Source organism: Mugil cephalus, chromosome 7 (genome assembly GCF_022458985.1).
Source record: "Mugil cephalus isolate CIBA_MC_2020 chromosome 7, CIBA_Mcephalus_1.1, whole genome shotgun sequence".
In the NCBI taxonomy this organism is placed as follows: Eukaryota; Metazoa; Chordata; class Actinopteri; order Mugiliformes; family Mugilidae; genus Mugil; species Mugil cephalus.
In genome coordinates this window covers 107,284-134,897 of record NC_061776.1, presented here as the reverse complement: position 1 = coordinate 134,897, position 27,614 = coordinate 107,284, and the positions used below count along the sequence as shown (strand labels likewise).

Sequence of the window (27,614 nt, the reverse complement as noted above, 5' to 3'; positions counted from 1 at the left end):
AATGGTGGAGCTACTTATTACTGACTCCTTTTGAGACTTTCATTTCTGTTTTGAGGGGGAGTTGGGGTTTTTTGAGCTATGGTCTTAAACTTTTCATCAGATGATAAACAGCCTAGTTCACTTAAATTGTTATTTTCAATAAATAGCCTGCTTAAATTGTTCAGTCTCTTGCTCTTATTTCTTAATTTTTGCATCTTGAAGCTCGACTTAGAACCATCTTAAGATCCAACAGTGCAAAATGCAAAGTCTTGCAATTTTGTAACTGGTTTTAAGATTTTGATCAGGAGTGTACATGACATTTGAACGAAAGGCATCTGTATCACATTTGAAGACCTCTGTAAACCATCACACAGCTACAAAGTCTACTACCCACAGATAGATTCACATTCAGGTTGATGTGTCATGAGGATGATTAACACAGGGATAAGAGAGAAATAAAATGTTGGACGGGGAGTAGCACAACAAGTTAAAGCACAGCAGTATTCAGAATGACAACAATCTACAGCATGAGAATGATAAAGTCACAGTAAATGATGTTTGCACTGTATAAATGTCAGTAACAATGATTGACTATAGAGTTAAATCTGGTACCTCAGTTATCCTGTGTACTTGTATATATCAATCACAGGGAACATTCACTTGTAGATTCCACCTGTATATCTTCTGTTTCTATATTTCTTTTGTCCTGTATGTCAAAAATATATTTTAGTGGAAGTAGAGTAGTAAAAGTACAGTGATAGTAGATCCATTAATTGGAGAAGTAGTTGCAATAAAATATTCAGATATTGTGGAAGTGACAATGAACATAATTTGACCCTGATCTGTACGACTGGGATCTGAGGCCACAGTGACAGGAAACCCAGAGTGGGAACAAAAACACCAGCTGACACACTGACAAGCTGCTGGAAGCCTTTTTATCTCCACTAGAGGGCGACATTATCAAGTAGGCGGTGCACTACTTGTGCACTGGGTTCAAATATTGTGTCAATAATAACTGCTGCTGTGAAGAGAACAATTGTCAGACTGAATGTTGAACATCAGCTAGTTTCTCCTGTTGAAACCTTGTTGTACAGATGGAACATTGGCTGTGGATTATTCTTGCTGCTCTTTTCTTTGGTAAGATAGAAAGCTCAACATGTTTCCTCTTCACACACTTGAACACATTTAAAGCTGCTGATTGTTGTCCTTGAATCAATCATCTTTATTGATTCATCTCTTCCTCTGCATGTTCTGTTCTTCCCCAGAGTGTAAAGGAGAAGACAAAGTGATGCAGACACCAGGAGATGTCATTGCTACTGAAGGAGACACTCTCACACTCAGCTGTACTTTTGAGACAAGTTACGCAGGTCCCACATTGTTCTAGTACAAACAAGAAGATAATAGTTTTCCTATGTACATGCTGAAACGTTATTCAAGCACAAAAGAAAATGCTCCAGATTTCCCTGAAGACAGATTTGATGCTGAGCTCAAAGACAAATCAGTTCCTCTGAAGATCCAGAAGCTTCATGTGTCTGACTCTGCTGTGTACTACTGTGCTCTGAGGCCCACAGTGACAGGTAACACTAAAACTCTGAACACAAACCTTTGGAGCAAAGACAACACAATACTCCACAACATTCACTAGAGGGAGCCACACTCTGGTTTCATAATGAGCCTCTATCAACAAACGCATAGACACAGTTTAAAAACCATCTTATTGATCCACCAACCCTTTGACCTGCTCTACCTCCTGAGCCTCATCAAACTCATGTGTTCATATACTGGACCCTTCATTCTCATATTGGACTAATTCTACATCCATGAATTCATAACTGATATAATTTTGTATTTTTTTAATTTGTAACATCTTGACTTAAAAGACCTGTCATGACACAATGATGCTGTTGTTAATGTGCCAAAGATTCCTTTCATATTTCTGGTCTAAAGTTCATCCTTGGAATCATCAGATCTCAACAAACTGTTGTGGTTCTGAGATAATGGATAGATTCCTCCATCCATTAATGCTTCTCCACTTAACAGAGGTTGGGTCGTGGTGTCAACATCTCAGCATGGAATTCCAGACATCCCTGTCTTTACCAATGTATTCTAGTTCCTCTTGACGTATCCTAAGTTGTTCCAGGAGAGTTGAGATATATCATCCCTCCAGTGGAATCTGGGTCTACCCAGGGGTCTCCTCCTGCTGGTCCTGGTAAAGCCTGGGAGGAATCTTCTTAACCAGATGAACCTCCTCTACTGGCCCCTTTAAAGAGGAGGAAGCAGCAGATGGACTCTGACCTGATAATGTCACTGTTGTACCATATTGTCTCCAGGTGTTGATGACTGTCCTCACTCACAGCAGCTGGACAGAGGAGAACAGGAAGGACCTGCAGTCAGTAGAGAGGACGGCAGAGAGGACCACTGACTCACCACTACGCCTCCTCAGAGACATCTACACTGGCCCACTCCACATTTAGAAGAACCACAGCCACCCTGGATATAGACTGTTCACCACGCTGAGTTCTGGAAAGAGATAGAGTCATCAAATCCACAACCAACAGACTTAAAAAGCTGTCAAACCCCTCACACCTTCAATCTCTCTTTATTAAGACTGTTGGGAAATAACCTCCAGACCTGTTTCACAGTCCAGCTGTTCTCCATAGACACATCTCCACTACTACTGATACATTTATACTATAATTACTGTTTAAATGCTGCTCTACCAGTTTACTCTTCTACATCAGTGTCACTGTCATTGACCTCTGTACTAACTACATTCATTAGTGAGCTGCTGTGTGCTTCTATTGTATATGTTGTGGAAGAGATATGTGGAGGACATGTTGGAGAAGAATCACTGATCACTGAGACACCATGGACACCACCAGCAGCATCAAATTCACACATGAAGAAGAAAACCAACCAACCAACCACAGCTTTCTGGGACATAAAAATCCACCACGAAAATAAAAACCTACAGAAAACTCACCCCTCCAGACCAATACCTGCTATGGACATCAGAATATCCCACCGCACACAAATTACCAGTAGTCACAACACACAACAACAATAAGCACAGGAGGAACAACACATAACACAACAAACATAACAACATACAAGGAGGAAAAGAAACAGGTCAACACAACAGACAACAGAGGAATGGTGACGCTACCGTATGTCAGAGGGGTCACCGAACGCATCCAGAGAGACATGAAGAAATACAACATCAGCACACAACTACAGCAAATACTAGTACACTACAAGGACAAAATCCCACAACACAACAAATGCAATGATATATACGAGACCCATGTCAGTCATGCAATAAGACACACATCAGGGAGAAGGGGAGAAGTTTCAGTGCATGAAAACAAGAACATGAAAAGAATGTGAGAAGGAGACGAAGAAAAGACAAAGAAGAGCAACAAAAGAAAAGACACAAGAAGAAAAGTTGAAATAAGCCAGTGGACCAGAGAAAAGCACATGATGGACTGGGACAAGGCCAGAGTCGTCCACACAGAAGACGTTGGATCAGAGAGGCAGTTGAGACCAGGAAGCAGGGCCCGAGGACCATGAACAGAGACCAGGGAGCCTTCATGCTCTCACACACCTGGAGCAGAAAAACCCTGACAGGATGGTCATGCCTCGGTAACATCAGCTGATAAGACCACGACACCCTACCATCGGTTTGAGTCCAACCTTCAGCTGAAACATGTCAAGGTGCCATAGCATCACTCTATTATTGAAGAAATCTAAACCTAGTATTAACTGTAAAGACACCATGACCACCATGAAGCAATAAAACGTATTGTGTTCCATGGTGAGTCTAATACTAGGAGATGTTTTAGTAGCCCTCACCTTTGTGTTACCTTTCAACAATGAGACAGTGTTCAGGCTGTGAAAGCTATCAGTTACCTGATACACTTAATTTACTCTACATGATGGATTTCATCTCATCTCTCTGAAGTGGACATCTAGAGGCACTGAGCACTCTGCCCTTTCCATTTATGGGGAGGAGGTGGAGAGGGTAGAGAGCTTCAAATTCCCACCTCACCTGGAGCACATCTCACACCAGGTGAGGAAAGCCCAACAAAGACTGTAGTTTGTCAGGAAGTTAAAAACTGCTCTCCTCCCTCACACCCTGCTCACCAGCTTCTAGCGGTCAGCCATAGAGAGCATCCTGACCTACTGCTGCACTGTGTGCTTCTCCAGCTGCACAGAGGACAACAAGAAGGATCTCCAGTGGGTGGTGAGGGCAGCTCAGCGTCTTAGTGGATCACACATATTTACACTGGCCCACTGGAAAAGAAAGACAGTGGTATTTCCACAGATCGTTCATACCCTGGACATTCTGTTTTCTCCTCGGCCCTCTGGGAGAAGATACAGGACAATAAAAAACAGCTTCTAGCCACCAGCTGTTACTGCCACCAGCCCAGAGATCCAAAGCTGGACTTAATTACACTCAACCAGTTCCACTTTTAATCTCTTTTTATTGATGTTTTTATTTATGAGTGAATGTTTGATGCTGCTGCTGCAGTACTGGAGTTCTCAAGCTGTGTTTCATTGTTTTTTAGAGTCATGACAATAAATGTCTATCTATTCTAAGTGTACAAAGGTGGTAGTATTATTTTTCTTTCATTTTCATTGATTCAAAACCTGTTGATCTGAGTCTGTAGAGTTTGTAGCATCTGTTTGTCAGTTAACAGCTGCTGTAAATACACAACATCAGAGCTGTGATGAGGTGATGATATAAGACAGAATTAGAGTCTTTAGATGAAACCAGAGTAAGAATCCAGAGACAGAGGAATAAAGAACAAGTATTCTGTTGTGAAATCAATGAGTTTTCAGTTGAATCATTATTGTGTCAAACTGTGAACCTCATATAATGTATTTAACTGTCATGATTAGAGAATAATATGCATCTAATTAATAGATTTAATGTGAGAATCTATGAGATATGGTCCATGTTTCCAGAGCAGAGACTAAACCTTCAGCTCATCAAGCTTCTTCTAGTGTGACCTGCCTTGGTCCAACAATGGAGAGAAGAACAGAAAGTGGACATTCAGTAAATATGTGTCTGAAGCAGAGCTGCTCTGGATACAGGAAGATTCTGACTGAACTCTCGCTCCACCCACTGATGATGAAGTGGACCAATCAGATTGTTGGTGTGTTCATGGTGATGTTGAGGAGAAGGGCTGTGCAGCAGAGAGGCTGCTTCATTCTGCTGCAGTGGAAGAACATTGTTCATCTGCTGTCTGACTAACCCCACCTCTAACCCTAAGACAACAACTAAAGACATGTTGCTTTACCTCTTTTTACTTTGCTCTCATATCATAGGTGAGTGGTAGAACACACATGAAAATCTCTTTCAATATTCCTGATCCAGAAAATCAGAGCACATCATTTCTGTCATCATTTTGTTACCTTGTAAAAACACCTTCTATGGTTCAAACAATAAAGAGTGTAAATCCTGTTTAACCTCCATCTGTGTATCTGACTCTCTGGCTAGGTAACTCTTTAAAGCTGCTGATTGTTTTCCTTGAATCAATCATCTTTATTGATTCATCTCTTCCTCTGCATGTTCTGTTCTTCCCCAGAGTGTAAAGGAGAAGACAAAGTGAACCAGAAACAAGGAGATGTCATTGCTACTGAAGGAAACACTCTCACACTCAGCTGTACTTTTGAGGCAACTGCAGGAAATGACAATTTGTTCTGGTACAAACACGATCGAAAAAAGAGCCTGAAGTTCATCCTTAGTCGCGTTATACAGGATCAAGGGAACACAGCAGATGAGTTCAGGGAGAGATTTTCATCCACACTGGATTCCACCAACAAATCAGTTCCTCTGAAGATCCAGAAGCTTCATGTGTCTGACTCTGCTGTGTACTACTGTGCTCTGAGGCCCACAGTGACAGGAAACACCAAAACTCTGAACAAAAACCTTTGGAGCAAAGACAACACAATACTCCACAACGTCCACTAGAGGGAGCCACACTCTGTTCAACCACTGATTTCTGACTCATTGGACTGAGGACAAAGACAACAGAGAAATGAAGCAGCTGACATCTGAGACAGAGCTGCTGTTGAAGCAGAGAAGAATTTGATTGGTTGAGTTGAAGTCAAGCTGTAACTGGCCCCGCCCACTCAACATCATCAGCTCATCCAATGACATTATTTCTTCCTCATTCTACTCTGGTGGAAGAACATTGTTGATGTGCTGTCTGTCTGGCTTTAATAACTCCAAAGACATGTTGCTTTACCTCTTTTTGCTTCTATCTCACATTATAGGTGAGTTGAAGAACAGGGATTCAAGTTTTGTTGAAGCTGCTGCATTAACCAGATATACAGACTGCACTTCACAACTCTTCTTGTTTCTTTGCTCTGATACAATGAAAATCATCTTTTCATCATCTTCTACATTGAACTGACAGAGTTGTACAGTTGATTTTGTTGTGAATGTCCACAGAGTAACACTGTACAGGAGACATTTTCCACTGTCTTCTCCTCTCAGCCTCACGGACAATGTTAGTCTAATGGCTTCATGTTCTCTACTTTTTCCAGGACTAACAGCTGGAGACACAATCTCTCCTGAACGAGATGAAGTCAGTGGAACAGAAGGAAAATCTGTCACACTCTCATGCAACTGTCAGACAAGTGATACTTATATTCGTCTTTACTGGTACAGACATCAATCTGACCTTCAGGCTCCTCAGTTTATTCTCTGGAAAGGAGCTAAAGCTGATAGTCAGTATGAACACATTCCTGATAATCGCTATAAATCCCAAACATCGTCTACATCAACTGAACTGACCATAACAGACCTGACCCTGGCAGACACAGCTCTCTACTACTGTGCTCTAGAAACACAGTGATACAAAGTGTAGAAGAGGCTGTACAAAAACCTGAACCCAGATATGTGACTACTCTTCAAAGAGGAGGGAAGTGGTATTCAAACCACAGCTTCATATCAGATGGATTCTGCTAATTCCTGTTTTATCAGAGTCACTGTGGTTACAGCTGCTAATGAAACACTGTGGGAGGATTCACATGAGCAGCAAATCCACATCAATGACAAACCAACTGAAGGTTCACACACTAAACACCATGGACACTAACAACAGAATCATTTTACATCCAAAGTAAAAACTACAGGGGAGCGTATGTTTCTGCATTGAGGTTATTCTACATTTATCTTTATGATCCATGTTGTTGATATAGTATTGTATTAATTATTTAGATGATATCGTCAGTGTTTTATATTTGACTCCATTATTGATAGGTCACATCAACTTAATCAGGAATGATCATGCTCACATTGCACATGCTGTGTTGTTTGGGTGTTATTAAAGTAAGTCATCTCCAACCTGAGGAAGGACATCATGTCTGGAAGCCACTGACTAAATGTGAGCGGAGCAGCATCCTTCCACCAAGCATCACACATCTAGAGTTAGCGTAATCACTACATTTATGGGGTTTATACATTTTCAGAGCGGCCGTACTACCACCACTACTCCTACTACTAATAGCAGACCACAAGGCAAGTATGGAGACAAGAAGCAAGGCAGGGCAACCACAGCCATGAGCCTAGCTTCAACAAACCAAACATCCAGCCAAAACAACTCGACAGCTAACGGTGCAAAGCTGGAGGCACTAGTTACCTGTGAGACAGAACACTGAGCCCCACAAGCAGCCAACAAGAAGGAACTACAACTACAGCGCCGACCTACAACAGATCAGCATTAACACCGCACACCATAAACATCCTTCAAACGTCCTATGACGTTTACATACCTGGCGACCGAACCCACTGCGCATACAGACCAGGTCCAACGGCTCGCGGAGCTGCACGCGGCCCACGCGCTTCAGGAGAGGTGAGAGACTGACACCGTACAGCGGGACATATCAACCTGTCCACATTAGCGGCTCATGACGCTGCTGACGTACAGGTGCCGATAAGGGGCGTGTCCCACCTGACGCTATCGTCCTTCACACTGACCCGGAGGAACACAACAACGAAAACAATCACCTGAGGCCTGTATCACGAAGCGAGCTCAACTTATCCGGCTTTACTCCAACTTATCCAGCGGAACTTATCCTGAACAGCTGATTGGCCGCTGGGCGGAGCCTTTTATCGGATTCAGATAAATCCTGAAAGTTACTTCTTTCGGACAGTACAATATCACTCAGAATGTCAAACAACAGTCGCTGCTTCATTCATGCTATTATGCAGTTTCAATACCTTGTCTTTTTTACTCTCCACCAAAAAGAAGTGTCTCAGTTCATAAACTCAAAAATCTTCATCATTCTTTGCTCTGACACAATGAAAGTCATCTTTTCATCATCTTCTACATTAAACTGACAGAGTTGTACAGTTGATTTTGTTGTGAATGTCCACAGAGTAACACTGTACAGGAGACATTTTCCACTGTCTTCTCCTCTCAGCCTCATGGACAATGTTAGTCTAATGGCTTCATGTTCTCTACTTTTTCCAGGACTAACAGCTGGAGACACAATCTCTCCTGAACGAGATGAAGTCAGTGGAAGAGAAGGACAATCTGTCACACTCTCATGCAACTATGAGACAGATGCAAGTTATCCTCGCCTTTACTGGTACAGACATCATTCTGACCTTCAGGCTCCTCAGTTTATTCTCTATAAAGGAGCTAAAGATAATAGTGGGGATGATTATATTTCTGATAATCGCTATACATCAAAAACAACAGATACATCAACTGAACTGACCATAACAGACCTAACCCTGGCAGACACAGCTCTCTACTACTGTGCTCTAGAAACACAGTGATACAAAGTGTAGAAGAGGCTGTACAAAAACCTGAACCCAGATATGTGACTACTCTTCAAAGAGGAGGGAAGTGGTATTCAAACCACAGCTTCATATCAGATGGATTCTGCTAATTCCTGTTTTATCAGAGTCACTGTGGTTACAGCTGCTAATGAAACACTGTGGGAGGATTCACATGAGCAGCAAATCCACATCAATGACAAACCAACTGAAGGTTCACACACTAAACACCAGCCAATATTTCCAGCCAATAAAATCCACAGCATTCAAAGAAGTCAAACAGTAAAAGAGGCTGATTTAGAATCTTTCGAACAAAGTGATGATATGGATCATAGTCCATTAGATTCCTTATTTACTGGATGATGTTGCTGCTAAAAAGCAGCAGAAAGCCTCCAGAAGTGTGTTGGGGCTTAAAGCTCTAAAATCTATCCAGCTGTGGTTTTGGTCTTCATAACATCCAGTGATATGAGAGGAGTAACAGGTGGAGGGAGGAGCAACACTGTCAAAGAGCAGAACAGAAAAGGACTCCCACTGTCACATCCATCCACTATGTGACAGCAACAAGGTGTTCTGTCTTTCTTCAGCTGATGTGATGAAGACCCTCTCCTGGATCAGTCCCCACAAGGCTGCTGGACCAGACCACATTCCTGGGAGAGACCTGAAGAGGCCTTCAATGACATCTTCAACACCTCACTGAGTCAAGCAGTTGAACCCAAGTGCTTCAAGACCTCCACCATCCTACCAGAGCCACAGAAGTCTCCAGCAGTGTTCTTGAATGACTCTGGACCTCTTCCAGTTTGAGTATGGTTCCTACAGATCTACAGATGATGCAGTATCCCTGGCTCTGCATCTGGCCCTGACACACCAACACAACATGGACAGTGACGTTAGAATGTTGTTCACAGACTTCAGCTCAGCATTCAACACCATCATCCCACAGCAGCTCATGGTAAAGCTCAGCCTTCCAGGCCTCAACACCTCCTCCTGGAACTGGCTGCTGGACTTCCCAACACAAAGGTTGTAAAGTTCCTCCAGAGAGTCGTGAGCTCAGCAGAGAGGATCATGGGCATCTCTTATTATGACCGGCCTGGGGGAAACTAGTACACAACACAAAAGATGACTCTCCCCTTTTCCTTGAATTACTGTCCAGGAACAATCTTTATTTCCTATGTTCATCTTCAGAGTGAGTATGGACAAAACAACTAACCAACATTATGACTAACTGAACTATCACAGACACCAAATAAAATCCAGAGCTCCTTCCCTGACTGTCTGACTAAAAACAGGATGAAACCAGAAAACTAAACTGTGTTCTCAGCTCTACTTGTCAGGACTGTGGTGGTAAAACATTCAGACCTGGAGTGGACAACACAATCAGATTATGGAGCGGTTCAGCTGCTGAGAGGTCACAGGAAAAGAGGGACAGAGCTGGATTCTTCTCCTGATTATTTTAAATGGTGGATGGTAAACAACTTTCAGGTGCATTACTGCCACCTACTGAAATGGAGTGTGGATCTGGATAATCTGAATCCTATAAAATAAACATGTCATTAAAAAATAAAAAACTTTTCAACCAAATCTCTCAGTGTCTTTGCAATAGATCAGATATGTTCAGTACAATATTTTCTTTCTATAACTGACTGATAGAAACTTTCTTTTTTGTTGATATAATGGATAATTTTCTATAACATGCTCCATAGTTTCTTGACTAAAACCACACTGACATAAAGCATTGTTATCTTTATTCATTCTAACTAACATACTGTTCAGTCCTCTATGTCCAAACCTCATCCTTGTAAAAATGTCCTTTTTGCTTGTTTCTACTTGTAGTCCTACTCCAAAACCATCTCCCTGTCCTCTCACTATCCCACATGTATTTCCATTCTTCCTTAGACTATAGTTTGACTCTGCTTTGGATTCCAGCCTCACTAATACTTACACTCATAGGGCCGGATCTACCAAGATCCCACATTGCGTGTACTAAGTTGTGTACTAATTTATCTAGAATTTTGCATGTGGGCTGGAAGTACGGTTGGTGGGTGATTTGCTCAGACTGATTGATAAATGACAGCGGGTGCAAACGGCCGTAGGTGTTCACCATTGAGAGTGCAAGTGCAGAATAATATTTGGTGGCGTTACATCGAAGGTTTCAGCTGAAGAGGCAAATAAACACATTACGGAGCTAAAAACATCTGAAAATAAGACAGGACGTAGAGACGGACTGCCAAGTAAAAGAGGTCCACACTACAGAACAGTCATTGTAGACCAGATCATTTAGTGGACACATCTGATCCGTTTGGATATTTACTGAATAAAAAAAGAAAGTGTAAGATGTTTGAATTCGTCCTCTACAATAACAGCAGCTACAGTATGTGCACAGCTACACATAGAACAAACTGTCTGCACGTCCTTTTGAGACGTGTTAAATATAGACACAGTTTCTATGAGCAACATTACTTTCAGGTTTGATAAATCACTTTGTGTGATCACATTTTCTTTATTCATTGAGGCCAATGTGCTAACTGGATGCTAACTGGATGCTAACGGGATGCTAACGGGATGCTAACGGGATGCTAACGGGATGCTGAAGTGCTATATTGCACCTTTGAAAGACACGACCCTTAGCGTCCACTGTTAGTAAATCAGTTTGTACTTTTTTTTTTGGACACAAACCTTTAGTAAATGTGGCCCATAGTGACCTGAGGGACTTCACCAGCTTTGTGGACCAGCTCTTCTGCCAACTCATTCCCTTGAACTCCTAGAAAGACATTACTGATGTTGGAGTGTTGCAGTCGGTCTGTCCTCTGGACTATTTCTAAAACAATATCCAGCCTAGACTGAGACATGACATTTAGAGTGCTTATTAATGCCCATGATAAGTCTGAAGCATTAAAACCTCACTGTCAGGTCTATGACACTCAACCCAGGATAGAGCTATCACAATGGACGTATACAATCTACTGCAATATCAAATAAAACTAAACACATCATCACTAATATTCACTACATGTATTGTACTGAACCTTTGGGGGTCTGGGGACGTACGTATAAAACGATTAAACCAGTTTTCATATTACAAAAGAGAGCACTAAGAATAATCACAGAGCTGATTATCAAGACCCAACAAATAAATCATCTATAAACTCACAGACCTTAAAATTCAGTGATCCTCTCAACTATAAAACTGATCAGATGATGTATAAAGTGAATAAAAATCTGCTTTTTTTATTTACATGCGTACATAATGTTGTGTTGATGTGTGTACTTGACATCTCTTTCTCCATATGATAATCTAATCTGGTTCTCTACTGCATGACAGTAACATCTCTCCCTTCTAACTCTAGCAGGTGTAAAGCAACATCAGAGGAACTGCTGGGAAACACACTGTTGGACTCACATGAAGCTCCTGAAGGCCCATCTCTCTGGCTTCCTGTTCTATGCTCCAACCAAAGCTTTGAGTTGAGTTCTCTCTTTGTCCTGTCAATGCACAAGAACAGATCTGCTGCTCTTCTCATCCTTCTGACCTCTAAGGTTGGCCCAATAAACTGATCTCTTCTCATATGCAGACGCATCTCCCCCAGCTCCACTTGGAGTGCTGCAGCTGGAGTAGCTTTCATAGGCCCACAACCCCATCTCACAGCTTTACTCTGGATTACATCTGACCCCTTTAAATTAGCTTTTACTGCACATCTATAATGATCCACCCATAGTCTGGTATTGATCTAATGACATTAACGTGGACTGATCTCATCACAGGTCTATTTGCTGCCCAGTCCAGCCCTTGTAAACATCTCATCACATTTAGCACTATCTTGCATTTGTCTATTATTCTACTGATATGAACTGAGCAAGTTAATGTTTTATCAAACCACAAACCAAGGTATTTAAATGATCAACTCTTTCCAGCTCTTTATCAGAAACTGAAATCTTTAGGTCTTGGGGAGTACTTCTCTCACAGAAAAATAATAGCCAGTGTAAAAGCCCACTCTAGAGACCATCTTTTAACTTCATTCACTGCTTGCTGCATTTTACTTACCATATAGTTGAGGTTCCTCCTCCTTTTCCACATAGCTCCATCATCTGCAAACAGAGCTACCTCCATGGATCCTTCCAGATTCTTAAAGACATCATTAATCAGGACCAACAACAACACTGGGCTGATAATACTGCCCTGTATGTTCATTGCTAAATGCTTCTTTAACTCTTACCACTATTTTCCTACCAGAGAGAAAGTTCTTCATCCATTGAAGCATTCTACCTTTAACTCCCACCTGATGAAGCTTCATAAGAAGGTTCTGCCTCCAAACCACATCATAGGCCTTTTCAGTATCAAACACAACAATGACTGACTCCTTGTTTACCTGCGCCTTTCTAACAGAGGCTTCAGTGAGAACTGCTGGCTCCACTGTTCCTCTACCTTTCCTAAAACCACTTTGGTAGTTCAGCAACAAACCTCTGGTTTCCAGCCAGAGTACAAGTCTGTCATTAATCATCCTCTCATCAGCTTCCCCATGGGCCTATAATCACTAGGGATGTTTGCATCCTTCCCAGGCATTCTTATTGGGATGATGACTGAATGAATGAAACACAGCACCCCCTGCAGGCAGGGAGGGAGCACACACATGTGACTCAGTCAGAAGACTCTCTCCATCTTCTCTCAACATGTGCAGGTTGAGGTGGATCAGGAAAGCCTCCAACATTTTATCTCCCACCCTCTCCACTGCCTTTTCTACCTACTGCAATCAGGTAAAAGTTTCCTGAGCATCCAGGCCAGAACCCTCAGACTCAGAAAGCTTCCTCCCTCAGGTCATCACAACTCTGAACATGCTGAACAAACAACTTCCAGCTGAGACAATTGAACAATAAAATGTCTTTTTATCTCCACTAGAGGGCGACATTATCAAGTAGGCGGTGCGCTACTTGTGCACTGGGTTCAACCATTGTGTCAATAATAACTGCTGCTGTGAAGAGAACAATTGTCAGACTGAATGTTGAACATCAGTTAGATTCTCCTGTTGATTTAAACCTTGTTGTACAGATGGAACATTGGCTGTGGATTATTCTTGCTGCTCTTTTCTTTGGTAAGATAGAAAGCTCAACATGTTTCCTCTTCACACACTTGAACACATTTAAAGCTGCTGATTGTTGTCCTTGAATCAATCATCTTTATTGATTCATCTCTTCCTCTGCACGTTCTGTTCTTCCCCAGAATGTAAAGGAGAAGACAAAGTGACCCAGACACCAGGAGATGTCATTGCTACTGAAGGAGACACTCTCACACTCAACTGTACTTTTGAGGCTGATGTTAACTATGGTGCTTATTTGTTCTGGTACAAACAAGAAGTGAATGATTTTCCAAAGTACATGCTACAACGACACACTGGAACAAAAGATAATCCTTCAACTGGAGAGAGAATTGATGCTAAAATCGTCCAGAACTCAGTTCCTCTGAAGATCCAGAAGGTTCATGTGTCTGACTCTGCTGTGTACTACTGTGCTCTGAGGCCCACAGTGACAGGAAACACCAAAACTCTGAACAAAAACCTTTGGAGCAAAGACAACACAATACTCCACAACATCCACCAGAGGGAACCACACTCTGTTCAACCACTGATTTCTGACTCATTGGACTGAGGACAAAGACAACAGAGAAATGAAGCAGTTGACATCTGAGACAGAGCTGCTGTTGAAGCAGAGAAGAATTTGATTGGTTGAGTTGAAGTCAAGCTGTAACTGGCCCCGCCCACTCAACATCATCAGCTCATCCAATGACATTATTTCTTCCTCATTCTACTCTGGTGGAAGAACATTGTTGATGTGCTGTCTGTCTGGCTTTAATAACTCCAAAGACATGTTGCTTTACCTCTTTTTGCTTCTATCTCACATTATAGGTGAGTTGAAGAACAGGGATTCAAGTTTTGTTGAAGCTGCTGCATTAACCAGATATACAGACCGCACTTCACAACTCTTCTTGGTTCTTTGCTCTGATACAATGAAAATCATCTTTTCATCATCTTCTACAGTGAACTGACGGAGTTGTACAGTTGATTTTGTTGTGAATGTCCACAGAGTAACACTGTACAGGAGACATTTTCCACTGTCTTCTCCTCTCAGCCTCATGGACAATGTTAGTCTAATGGCTTCATGTTCTCTACTTTTTCCAGGACTAACAGCTGGAGACACAATCTCTCCTGATGAAGATGAAGTCAGTGGAACAGAAGGACAATCTGTCACACTCTCATGCAACTATCAGACAGATGCAAGTGGTGCTCTACTTTACTGGTACAGACATCATTCTGACCTTCAGGCTCCTCAGTTTATTCTCTATAAAGGAGCTAAATCTTTGAGTCAGTATGAACACATTCCTGATAATCGCTATAAATCCCAAACATCGTCTATATCGACTGAACTGACCATAACAGACCTAACCCTGGGAGACACCGCTCTCTACTACTGTGCTCTAGAAACACAGTGATACAAAGTGTAGAAGAGGCTGTACAAAAACCTGAACCCAGATATGTGACTACTCTTCAAAGAGGAGGGAAGTGGTATTCAAACCACAGCTTCATATCAGATGGATTCTGCTAATTCCTGTTTTATCAGAGTCACTGTGGTTACAGCTGCTAATGAAACACTGTGGGAGGATTCACATGAGCAGCAAATCCACATCAGGAAGAAAACAGCTACATGATGGTTTAAATTCAAGGATTTTATCCATTAAATGTTGGTTCAGAGCTGAGGTTTACGGGTGGAGAGAAGGGCTAGCAAGAGGAGGCATCTCAGGGAAGGGTCACCCCAAACACACATCAAGTCAACACAACACACACAGACGTGAACAAGTAAACAGGGGGGTTCACAGTGAAGGAGACTCCACCACCACAGAGGCCCAGCAACCACCACTTTAGACTCTCAGCTTCTGAAATACAAGATAAATCAGTCAGTGGGAGTCCAAAGGAAAAGGATCACAAGAGAACAATTTCAACAATAATATTCATATCAGATGAAGTGATACAGACAACTATGTCCAAAACGTCTCTAAATATAAGTTCTCCTCAGAGAAGTAACACACACAAGGGGACAAGCAGCTAAATGCTAATGATGCTCTCATAATAGCCTGATATATATTTAGCAGTGATGATTTTGATGCTCTCCAGTCTTTTCCTGACAGACACCTTAAGAGGTTCTTAGCTTTATAGCATTTGTCTTTAACTTTATTAATTTGTTGTCCCCTCGTCAGCTTTTCACCCGTCCACATCCCAGAAATCTACCACCACTGACCTGCTCAATGTTTTCACCATATACAGCTTCAATGTTCCTTCCTTATGGCGTCTGGACAAACATAGTGTCTGTGATTTACCCCCAACTCTCTGCCCATTGTTCAACCTTCTGCTGCAGACATTTACTATTGTGCCCCCTAACCTATAAGGCTCCATCATCAGCATATAATGACTTCCCTACACTGGGTTCCGTTTGCTTTAAAATGTCATTAATCATGGTATTAAACAACGTTGGGCTGCATACACTCTCCTGTGGTGTCCCATTCTCTACCAATATGTTCTTGAATATTCTGTACTGAAACTTCCGTCTATTTTCTGATCAAACATGAAGCTCAGCACCCAGTTGTACATCTTCCCTTTCATACATAACTTATCCAGCCTCCTTCCATAGCATATCATGAGCTTTCTCTCCATCAGAAGAGACAGCAAGAACCATTTCTGTATTTCCTGAGCTTTCTGTATCTCTGATTCTAAACACAACACATCATCCACTATCTTCCGTTACAGAATCCACTTTGATAATTAGAAACAAGATTCTTACTTTCTCAATAATAAATTCATCTTTCTATTCCCATTCTCTCCATAGTTTTCCAGCTGTGATGTAACTTGATGGATGTGATGGGTCTTTCCCTGGTTTTGGTTTGGAGTAATTACTGATTTCTTCCATTTTTCTGGTATTTTGCCTGTATCCCATATTTTATTGACCAGTTTTAACACCCCCCAGTGCTCCATGACTCATGTGTGCTACCATACTGTAACATACTCCGTCCTTCCCTGGTGATGTCTGTTTGCATTAGCTATTGCTTCCTTTAACTCAGACACGTTAAATGATGGATGTAGAACCTCCTCTAATGATGGTCTCCTGTTTCTTATTCATCTGTCTTTTCCCTACTTCCTCCATGTAGCACTGGTATTACATCATCACTTTTTACTGCATTCATGTTCCTCATGGTTCCTCATATGTCTTTTAACTGTGTCTCTCTCCCTATCTTACTGCAGTGTTGCCTCGAATGTGTGTCATTTGTCAGTCTGATATTTCAGACTATTGCTTGTGCTTTTTTATTCTGTATTAATGGATCTAGTGTGTGATGTTTTTCATCCTTCTGAAGGCTGTGTTTCTTTCTTTATGTCTGTGCTACCACCCTCCTTCCACCAAGGCTCACTCTTACTTAGATTCTGTCCCTTAGTTTTTGGTCTTGGTTTTCCAGCTGCCTACATTAGAGCCTCGACCACCTCCTCATTAAATCCCTCTATATTTCCCATTTCTTCCTCCACTTCCTCTAAATCATCTTCTCTCACCAACACATTTAGAATAGAACCCTTTATGTATTTATTAGTATGTGTATTCTACTTCCCCACAGTGTGCTATGAGCATTAAGTCTCCACATCATACTACTTTGCCTAGTGTCCGTCCTCTTGCCTCATTTAGATCATCCGTGCTTAGTCTGTTCCCGGGGTTATAATTATTAACTATTGTCACATTGCTCCTCCCTGTCCATACCTTCATTACAATTGATTCCTGCTCCTCACTTACTTCTTTCAACTTATAATTTACCCCCCTCTTTACAAATGTTGCCACTCCTCCCCCTCATTTCTCATAGCAACACAATCATTTATTCTAAAGTCCCACTGTTGCTTTAACCATGTCTCTTGTGTGTTTTCACATGATTCTGACTGAGATTTCTTGATCTCTTGTCCATCAGTGATGAGACTCCTGTCATTCCACTGTAGGATGGTTAGGACCATGAGGAGCCACCAGCCCATGCTTGAGAGTTAGGTTTCTCCAGCTAACACTTCCTTGATGGTTTCCCAGCTCAGCCCTTTAGTATCAACATGTTTCTCTTTAATCTTTTCTGTTCTGCTGCTTGTTTGAGCTGAACAGTTGATCACATCCACCATAAACAAGACAAAGTCATTCTTACTCACTATCAGAGCATCTTCCTTTATTTCTCTACATCCTCCACATGATCTATTGCTGCTCTCTGCTCTCATAGTTTTGGAACCTTGCTGAGTTGTTCCCACTTTTTTCAGCACTTCTTTGTATGATCCTCCCTGGGAGGCTCTGATTGTCTGTTCTTCTGCAGCCTTCTTGCCTGCTTCACATCCTCTATAGATGGAAGCATGTTCTCCTCCACAACAGCAGCACTTCAGTTTAGCTCCACTTTCACACTTTCCATCCTCATGATCCCCCACACATCTTCCACATCTTTGTTTTCCTCTACAAACTGCTGCCATATGTCCATACTTCTGGCATTTATACCATGTCAGTGGTTGAGGGATGGAGGGTCTTACTTCATAACTCATGTACCCAGTATATATTTTATTACAGCACCGGCTCTTCAGATTCAATCATTACAGACGAGCTGTCAAACGTTTCTCCATTCCACTGACAATCACTTCACATCCACTACTGTTGCATCTTTCACATCATCTTTAATCTCATCAGCATCACATTTGTTGGGATTCCTGAAATTCCTCCCCTGGTTGTTCTCTTATCCTCGGGTATGGAGCACATCACTTCTTTCCCATCAGTCTGGTTTAGTTGTATTGTTTTCCCTCGTTGTGCCCCATCTCTACAGAATATCAACAATGGCCCATTCTGTATCACTTTCACATCCGTGACCTCTCCTATTACATTATATGTTATCTTCATCACCTTCACTGGATTCCACTCACTGAACTTGCTGAGTCAGTTTATTAATAACTTTGTGTTCATCTCTCTGCTTCAGCCTTGAATTCTGCTCGTCCTCACTGCATGAAATCAATGCATCACAATCATGTTTCCTGGCTGCCTCCTTTGCTCATTTCTTCTGTTTATTCCTAGTGAATCATTGTTCACCAGCCAAACTCCATCCCTCATTCACACTGCTCTCTACTTCAAATTCATCCACTCCCATCTCACTTCCTGTTCTGTCATTTCCCTCTGCCATCTCTGGTCCGACTGGTCTCCTCCTCCCAGGGAAGAGCTCAGCAAACAACTTCCTGTTTGATAGAGACTCTGCAGCTCATTGGCTGGAGACAGACCAATCAAAAGTACAGCAACAGTCCTGAATAGACAGAGGGAGGCATCCAGTCTGCTCCACACAGCTCCAATACAATCACTAAGTTTACTGATGACTCCATCATTGGCTTCATCACGGGAGGTGATGAGACGTCCTACAGAGAGGAGATAAGAGATCTGACATCATGATGCTCAGCCAATAACCTCCTGCTCAACCACAGAGGACTGGACTCAGTGGTTATCTGAAACCACCTATAAATAATGACCCCAATAAGTTCTGGAACGTTGTGAGATCTAGTTCTGGTGCTGTGTCTTCTAGTGAACTGCTAATGTTTTTGGCCAGAGACTCTATAAATGTGACTGATAAATGGGCCAGATCGACCTTTTTCAATGAACATTTTGACACAGCAGGAAACTTGTTTGATTCACTGAATAGTGATTTCAAAGAGTCAGCTGTGCATAACAAACCTGCAGTTGTTAGCAGTCCCACAATCATGGTTCTTTTAATTTTGTACCTATGTCTACTTCTGAAGTTTTTAGTGCCTTAAAGAAGTTGAACTCCAAAAGATTATCTGGGCCCGATGATTGGATCAATTTTTTTCTTCTAAAACTGACTCCTGACTTAATTTCTGAGTCTCTAACTTGTGTTTTTAACTGAAGCCTCAGCACAAACAAACTTCCTAATGGGTTGAAATCTGTGTCTTTGCTAAAAGGAAGTGAACCTGCATTTGTGAATAATTACAGGTCCATTTCAAAGTTATACATTCTGGCAAAAGTATTTAAAAACTGGTCTGGGATCAACTAAAGGATTTTTTAGATTCAAACAACATTTTAAACCCCTTTCAATCAGGGTTTAGGAAGCAGCACAGTACTGCCTCTGCTGCCCTCAAAGGTTTTAATGATGTGTCCGAGGCACTGGATTCCAAAAAGGTTTGTTTTGCTCTGTTCATTGATCCGTCCGAGGCGTTTGACACTGTGTACCACAGTCTCCTGTTACAAACTCTCTGTAAGATCGGAATCTCTGAACAAGCCACCGCTTGGTTTGCAGATTACTTGACATGTAGAATGAATGTGTTCAGATGGGGTTATCTCCAGCTTTCCTGAGGTCACAGAAGGTGTACCTCAAGGATCAGTCTTAGGACCCATTCTGTTTTGGAGCAAAGACAACACAATCCTCCACAACATCCACTAGAGGGAGCCACACTCTGTTCTTCTTCTATGGTTGGTTAGGATACAGTCTGCTCTAGATTCATTGTAGAGGTGATAGAACATCAACATCCTCAAAGAGGAGACAGAGAGATTCAGGGAGGAGCTGAGCTGTTACTGAACTATAGAAGAGAGAGAAACTTACAGATTCAACAGAGTTCAAAACACAAACCAGAAACATTTCCTTTATTCAACATGCTGTTGTTGGACTATTGGACGTTTTCTCTGCTTCTTTTCATTCTCACAGGTATGCTACACTATACAGGAAAATGATGTTAAATTAAAATGTTGAATGGATGGAAATGATGGATTGAAACATTTCTAATATGTTATAACAGAGTTATATTTTCCTTTAGGTGTTAGTCATGAACAACTCACTGCAGTCAAGACTGAAGAGTCCAGTTTAGAAGGAACCACTGTTACTCTGTCCTACAACTACCCTGAACTTCGATCTGATGATTATTTCTTCGGGTATCGACAACATCCAGGAAAACCTCCAGAGTTCCTGATCTCTCACTCTGCTTCAGGAGAAGTAGGAACTTTTCAAGACCCTCGACTGAAGATTAAAGTGGAGCAAAAGCAAATCACTATGAACATCTCCTCTGCTGCAGTGACAGACTCTGCTGTGTACTACTGTGCTCTGAGGCCCACAGTGACAGGAAACACCAAAACTCTGAACAAAAATCTTTGGAGCAAAGACAACACAATACTCCACAACACCCACTAGAGGGAGCCACACTCTGTTCAACCACTGATTTCTGACTCATTGGACTGAGGACAAAGACAACAGAGAAATGAAGCAGTTGACATCTGAGACAGAGCTGCTGTTGAAGCAGAGAAGAATTTGATTGGTTGAGTTGAAGTCAAGCTGTAACTGGCCCCGCCCACTCAACATCATCAGCTCATCCAATGACATCATTTCTTCCTCATTCTACTCTGGTGGAAGAACATTGTTGATGTGCTGTCTGTCTGGCTTTAATAACTCCAAAGACATGTTGCTTTACCTCTTTTTCCTTCTATCTCACATTATAGGTGAGTTGAAGAACAGGGATTCAAGTTTTGTTGAAGCTGCTGCATTAACCAGATATACAGACTGCACTTCACAACTCTTCTTGTTTCCTTGCTCTGATACAATGAAAATCATATTTTCATCATCTTCTTCATCGAACTGACAGAGTTGTACAGTTGATTTTGTTGTGAATGTCCACAGAGTAACACTGTACAGGAGACATTTTCCACTGTCTTCTCCTCTCAGCCTCATGGACAATGTTAGTCTAATGGCTTCATGTTCTCTACTTTTTCCAGGACTAACAGCTGGAGACACAATCTCTCCTGATCAAGAAGAAGTCAGTGGAAGAGAAGGACAATCTGTCACACTCAGATGCATCTATCGCACAGATGCAAGTGGTGCTGACCTTTACTGGTACAGACATCATTCTGACCTTCAGGCTCCTCAGTTTATTCTCTGGAAAGGAGCTAAAGATAATAGTCAGTATGAACACATTCCTGATAATCGCTATAAATCCCAAACATCGTCTACATCAACTGAACTGACCATAACAGACCTAACCCTGGCAGACACAGCTCTCTACTACTGTGCTCTAGAAATACAGTGATACAAAGTGTAGAAGAGGCTGTACAAAAACCTGAACCCAGATATGTGACTACTCTTCAAAGAGGAGGGAAGTGGTATTCAAACCACAGCTTCATATCAGATGGATTCTGCTAATTCCTGTTTTATCAGAGACACTGTGGTTACATCTGCTAATGAAACACTGTGGGAGGATTCACATGAGCAGTAAATCCACATCAATTACAAACCAACAACCCAACTGAAGGTTCACACACTAAACACCATGGACACTAAGAACAGAAAATAATAATAATCTCTTCTCTTCAAATAATTGATATTTCCAGCCAATAAAATCCACAGCATTCAAAGCAGTCAAACAGTAAAAGAGGCTGATTTAGAATCTGTAGAACAAAGTGATGATATGGATCATAGTCCATTAGATTCCTTATTTACTGGATGATGTTGCTGCTAAAAAGCAGCTGGAAGTCTCCAGAATAACAGAAGTTTATGTGTTGGGGCATAAAGCTCTAAAATCTATCCAGCTGTGGTTTTGGTCTTCATAACATCCAGTGATATGAGAGGAGGAACAGGTGGAGGGAGGAGCAACACTGTCAAAGAGCAGAACAGAAAAGGACTCCCACTGTCACATCCATCCAATACGTGACAGCAACAAGGTGTTCTGTCTTTCTTCAGCTGATGTGATGAAGACCCTCTCCTGGATCAGTCCCCACAAGGCTGCTGGACCAGACCACATTCCTGGGAGAGACCTGAAGAGGCCTTCAATGACATCTTCAACACCTCACTGAGTCAAGCAGTTGAACCCAAGTGCTACAAGACCTCCACCATCCTACCAGAGCCACAGAAGTCTCCAGCAGTGTTCTTGAATGACTCTGGACCTCTTCCAGTTTGAGTATGGTTCCTACAGATCTACAGATGATGCAGTGTCCCTGGCTCTGCATCTGGCCCTGACACACCAACACAACATGGACAGTGACGTTAGAATGTTGTTCACAGACTTCAGCTCAGCATTCAACACCATCATCCCACAGCAGCTCATGGTAAAGCTCAGCCTTCTGGGCCTCAACACCTCCTCCTGGAACTGGCTGCTGGACTTCCCAACACAAAGGTTGTAAAGTTCCTCCAGAGAGTCGTGAGCTAAGCAGAGAGGATCGTGGGCATCTCTTGTTATGACCGGCCTGGAGAAAACGAGTACACAACACAAAAGATGACTCTCCCCTTTTCCTTGAATTACTGTCGAGGAACTCCTCCTCTCCTTTGAAATGAGACTCTGTCTAATTTCTTAAGAGATAAACTTGCTGCTGAACCATATATTACACTGCCATAACCATTTAATCCCACTGATAAGAACAGTTACCACACTTTTTGGAAGCTCTTGAAGTGTCAGTTTGACTTTGGGTAGCTAATTAAAGTTTTACAATGAAAGAATAGGGTGTCTCCTATAACTTATATCAATATCATGTAGCTAGTGTGAATGGTCACATCACGAGGCCTCTTTACTTACGGGCTACAGCTCCAGAAGGAAATGTCCGCCTCAAACTTTTACAAGAGGAAGTAGGTAAAATACCTTAATGTAATTGAACAACTGAAATATTTTCAACATGCATACTTCAGGGTCTTCTACTGATATATGATGTGAACTATATGCGTTTGTGCATTTTTTGGTCATAAGAAGAGTAAATATAAGTTTAAATATAATTGCAATATTCATTGCAGCTTGCATAAAACATACTCATGCCAGGTTTTATGATAAGATAGGTTTCAGGTGTTTATTCTGTATTACTTGTTTGTTTGTTTTTTACACAACCCCAAACCCCTGAGGGATGTACAATATCACTTGATACTAGTGATTCCCCCACAGTAGACTACCAAGCTGAATAAGAAGATACCCAGAGGTTGACACCCCACAGCGCAATAAAGGGAAATGCTCCAATGAAAACAAGACCATGAAATGCAATAAAAAAATAATAATAAATAAATAAATAAATGCAATAGTTATTGTGGAGTATATAACCCACTTTTTCACTAACTTAACCAACATGAAATTAAAAAAAAAAACATACATTTTATGTACTATGGAGGTCTAAGGTATGAGATGCATGCACTTATTTTGCAGGGAAAAATTTGGGATTAAACAGGTTAACCTAGATCTAATCAATCCACTGTATGTTGCTTTAAAGCAGCTCTACCTGCTCCTCATTCCCTTCTGACGAGACACCTCATCACGTTTAATACATTCTTACACTTATCCACCACTTTCTGAATATGTACAGCTCATGTAAATCTTTAATCAAACCATATCCCCAAGAATTTAAAAAGTTTCAGCTTCTCTAAGTCTTGATTATATATTTTAAGTTTTGTTCCCACGTCAAATCTCTTCCTTGTAAAGAACAATGTCTTTCTTTGTTCAGCTGATTTTTTTTCTTTTGGAGCAAAGACAACACAATACTCCACAAATTCCACTAGAGGGACCCAAACTCTGTTCTTCTATGGTTGGTTAGGATACAGTCTGCTCTAGATTCATTGTAGAGGTGATAGAACATCAACATCCTCAAAGAGGAGACAGAGAGATTCAGGGAGGAGCTGAGCTGTTACTGAACTACAGAAGAGACAGAAACTTACAGATTCAACAGAGTTCGAAACACAAACCAGAAACATTTCCTTTATTCAACATGCTGTTGTTGGACTATTGGACGTTTTCTCTGCTTCTTTTCATTCTCACAGGTATGCTACACTATACAGGAAAATGATGTTAAATTAAAATGCTGAATGGATATAATTGATGTATTGAAACATTTCTAACATGATATAACAGAGTTATCTCTTCCTTTAGGTGTCAGCCATGAACAACTCACTGCAGTCAAAACTGAAGAGTCCAGTTTAGAAGGAACCACTGTTACTCTGTCCTACAACTACCCTGAACTGTCAAGTAGTGATTACTTCTTCTGGTATCGACAACATCCAGGAAAACCTCCAGAGTTCCTGATATCTCACCTTGGTTCAGGACAAGTAGCAACTGTTCAAGACCCTCGACTGAAGATTAAAGTGGAGCAAAAGCAAATCACTATGAACATCTCCTCTGCTGCAGTGACAGACTCTGCTGTGTACTACTGTGCTCTGAGGCCCACAGTGACAGGAAACACCAAAACTCTGAACAAAAACCTTTGGAGCAAAGACAACACAATACTCCACAACATCCACTAGAGGGAGCCACACTCTGTTCAACCACTGATTTCTGACTCATTGGACTGAGGACAAAGACAACAGAGAAATGAAGCAGTTCACATCTGAGACAGAGCTGCTGTTGAAGTAGAGAAGAATTTGATTGGTTGAGTTGAAGTCAAGCTGTAACTGGCCCCGCCCACTCAACATCATCAGCTCATCCAATGACATTATTTCTTCCTCATTCTACTCTGGTGGAAGAACATTGTTGATGTGCTGTCTGTCTGGCTTTAATAACTCCAAAGACATGTTGCTTTACCTCTTTTTGCTTCTATCTCACATTATAGGTGAGTTGAAGAACAGGGATTCAAGTTTTGTTGAAGCTGCTGCATTAACCAGATATACAGACTGCACTTCACAACTCTTCTTGTTTCATTGCTCTGATACAATGAAAGTCATCTTTTCATCATCTTCTACATTGAACTGACAGAGTTGTACAGTTGATTTTGTTGTGAATGTCCACAGAGTAACACTGTACAGGAGACATTTTCCACTGTCTTCTCCTCTCAGCCTCATGGACAATGTTAGTCTAATGGCTTTATGTTCTCTACTTTTTCCAGGGCTAACAGCTGGAGACACAATCTCTCCTGAACGAGATGAAGTCAGTGGAAGAGAAGGACAATCTGTCACACTCTCATGCAACTATCAGACAGATGCAAGTGGTGCTGATCTTTACTGGTACAGACATCATTCTGACCTTCAGGCTCCTCAGTTTATTCTCTATAAAGGAGCTAAAGATAATAGTGGGGATGATTATATTCCTGATAATCGCTATACATCAAAAACAACAGATACATCAACTGAACTGACCATAACAGACCTAACCCTGGCAGACACAGCTCTCTACTACTGTGCTCTAGAAACACAGTGATACAAAGTGTAGAAGAGGCTGTACAAAAACCTGAACCCAGATATGTGACTACTCTTCAAAGAGGAGGGAAGTGGTATTCAAACCACAGCTTCATATCAGATGGATTCTGCTAATTCCTGTTTTATCAGAGTCACTGTGGTTACAGCTGCTAATGAAACACTGTGGGAGGATTCACATGAGCAGCAAATCCACATCAATGACAAACCAACTGAAGGTTCACACACTAAACACCATGGACACTAAGAACTAACATAGAAATAAATGAATGTTGAAGACAGAGAAATAATCTCTGTTCTTCAAATAATATTTCCAGCCAATAAAATCCACAGCATTCAAAGCAGTCAAACAGTAAAAGAGGCTGATTTAGAATCTGTAGAATGAAGTGACGACATGGATCATAGTCCATTAGATTCCTTATTTACTGGATGATGTTGCTGCTAAAACGCAGCAGAAAGCCTCCAGAATAACAGAGGTTTATGTGTTGGGGCTTAAAGCTCTAAAATCTATCCAGCTGTGGTTTTGGTCTTCATAACATCCAGTGATATGAGAGGAGGAACAGGTGGAGGGAGGAGCAACACTGTCAAAGAGCAGAACAGAAAAGGACTCCCACTGTCACATCCATCCACTATGTGACAGCAACAAGGTGTTCTGTCTTTCTTCAGCTGATGTGATGAAGACCCTCTCCTGGATCAGTCCCCACAAGGCTGCTGGACCAGACCACATTCCTGGGAGAGACCTGAAGAGGCCTTCAATGACATCTTCAACACCTCACTGAGTCAAGCAGTTGAACCCAAGTGCTTCAAGACCTCCACCATCCTACCAGAGCCACAGAAGTCTCCAGCAGTGTTCTTGAATGACTCTGGACCTCTTCCAGTTTGAGTATGGTTCCTACAGATCTACAGATGATGCAGTATCCCTGGCTCTGCATCTGGCCCTGACACACCAACACATGGACAGTGACGTTAGAATGTTGTTCACAGACTTCAGCTCAGCATTCAACACCATCATCCCACAGCAGCTCATGGTAAAGCTCAGCCTTCTAGGCCTCAACACCTCCTCCTGGAACTGGCTGCTGGACTTCCCAACACAAAGGTTGTAAAGTTCCTCCAGAGAGTCGTGAGCTCAGCAGAGAGGATCATGGGCATCTCTTATTATGACCAGCCTGGAGGAAACTAGTACACAACACAAAAGATGACTCTCCCCTTTTCCTTGAATTACTGTCCAGGAACAATCTTTATTTCCTATGTTCATCTTCAGAGTGGGTATGGACAAAACAACTAACCAACATTATTACTAACTGAACTATCACAGACACCAAATGAAATCCAGAGCTCCTTCCCTGACTGTCTGACTAAAAACAGGATGAAACCAGAAAACTAAACTGTGTTCTCAGCTCTACTTGTCAGGACTGTGGTGGTAAAACATTCAGACCTGGAGCGGACAACGCAGTCAGATTATGGAGCGTTTCAGCTGCTGAGAGGTCACAGGAAAAGAGGGACAGAGCTGGATTCTTCTCCTTATTATTTTAAATGGCGGATGGTAAACAACTTTCAGGTGCATTACTGCCACCTACTGAAATGGAGTGTGGATCTGGATAATCTGAATCCTATGAAATAAACCTGTCATTAATAAAAAATAAAAAACTTTTCAACCAAATCTCTCAGTGTCTT

The 27,614-nt window shown here is 41.7% G+C and overlaps 1 pseudogene and 1 gene segment (V, D, J or C); both read left to right on the top strand.

The window, feature by feature from the left end:
- Positions 1-1,094: 1,094 nt before the first annotated feature.
- LOC125010570 lies at positions 1,095-22,966 on the top strand (annotated as a pseudogene).
- Positions 22,967-24,461: 1,495 nt separating this feature from the next.
- Positions 24,462-27,043, top strand: LOC125010569. The segment is given in 3 exon segments: positions 24,462-24,575; positions 24,685-25,042; positions 26,839-27,043. Coding segments are annotated over 3 exon segments (615 nt in total).
- Positions 27,044-27,614: the final 571 nt, after the last annotated feature.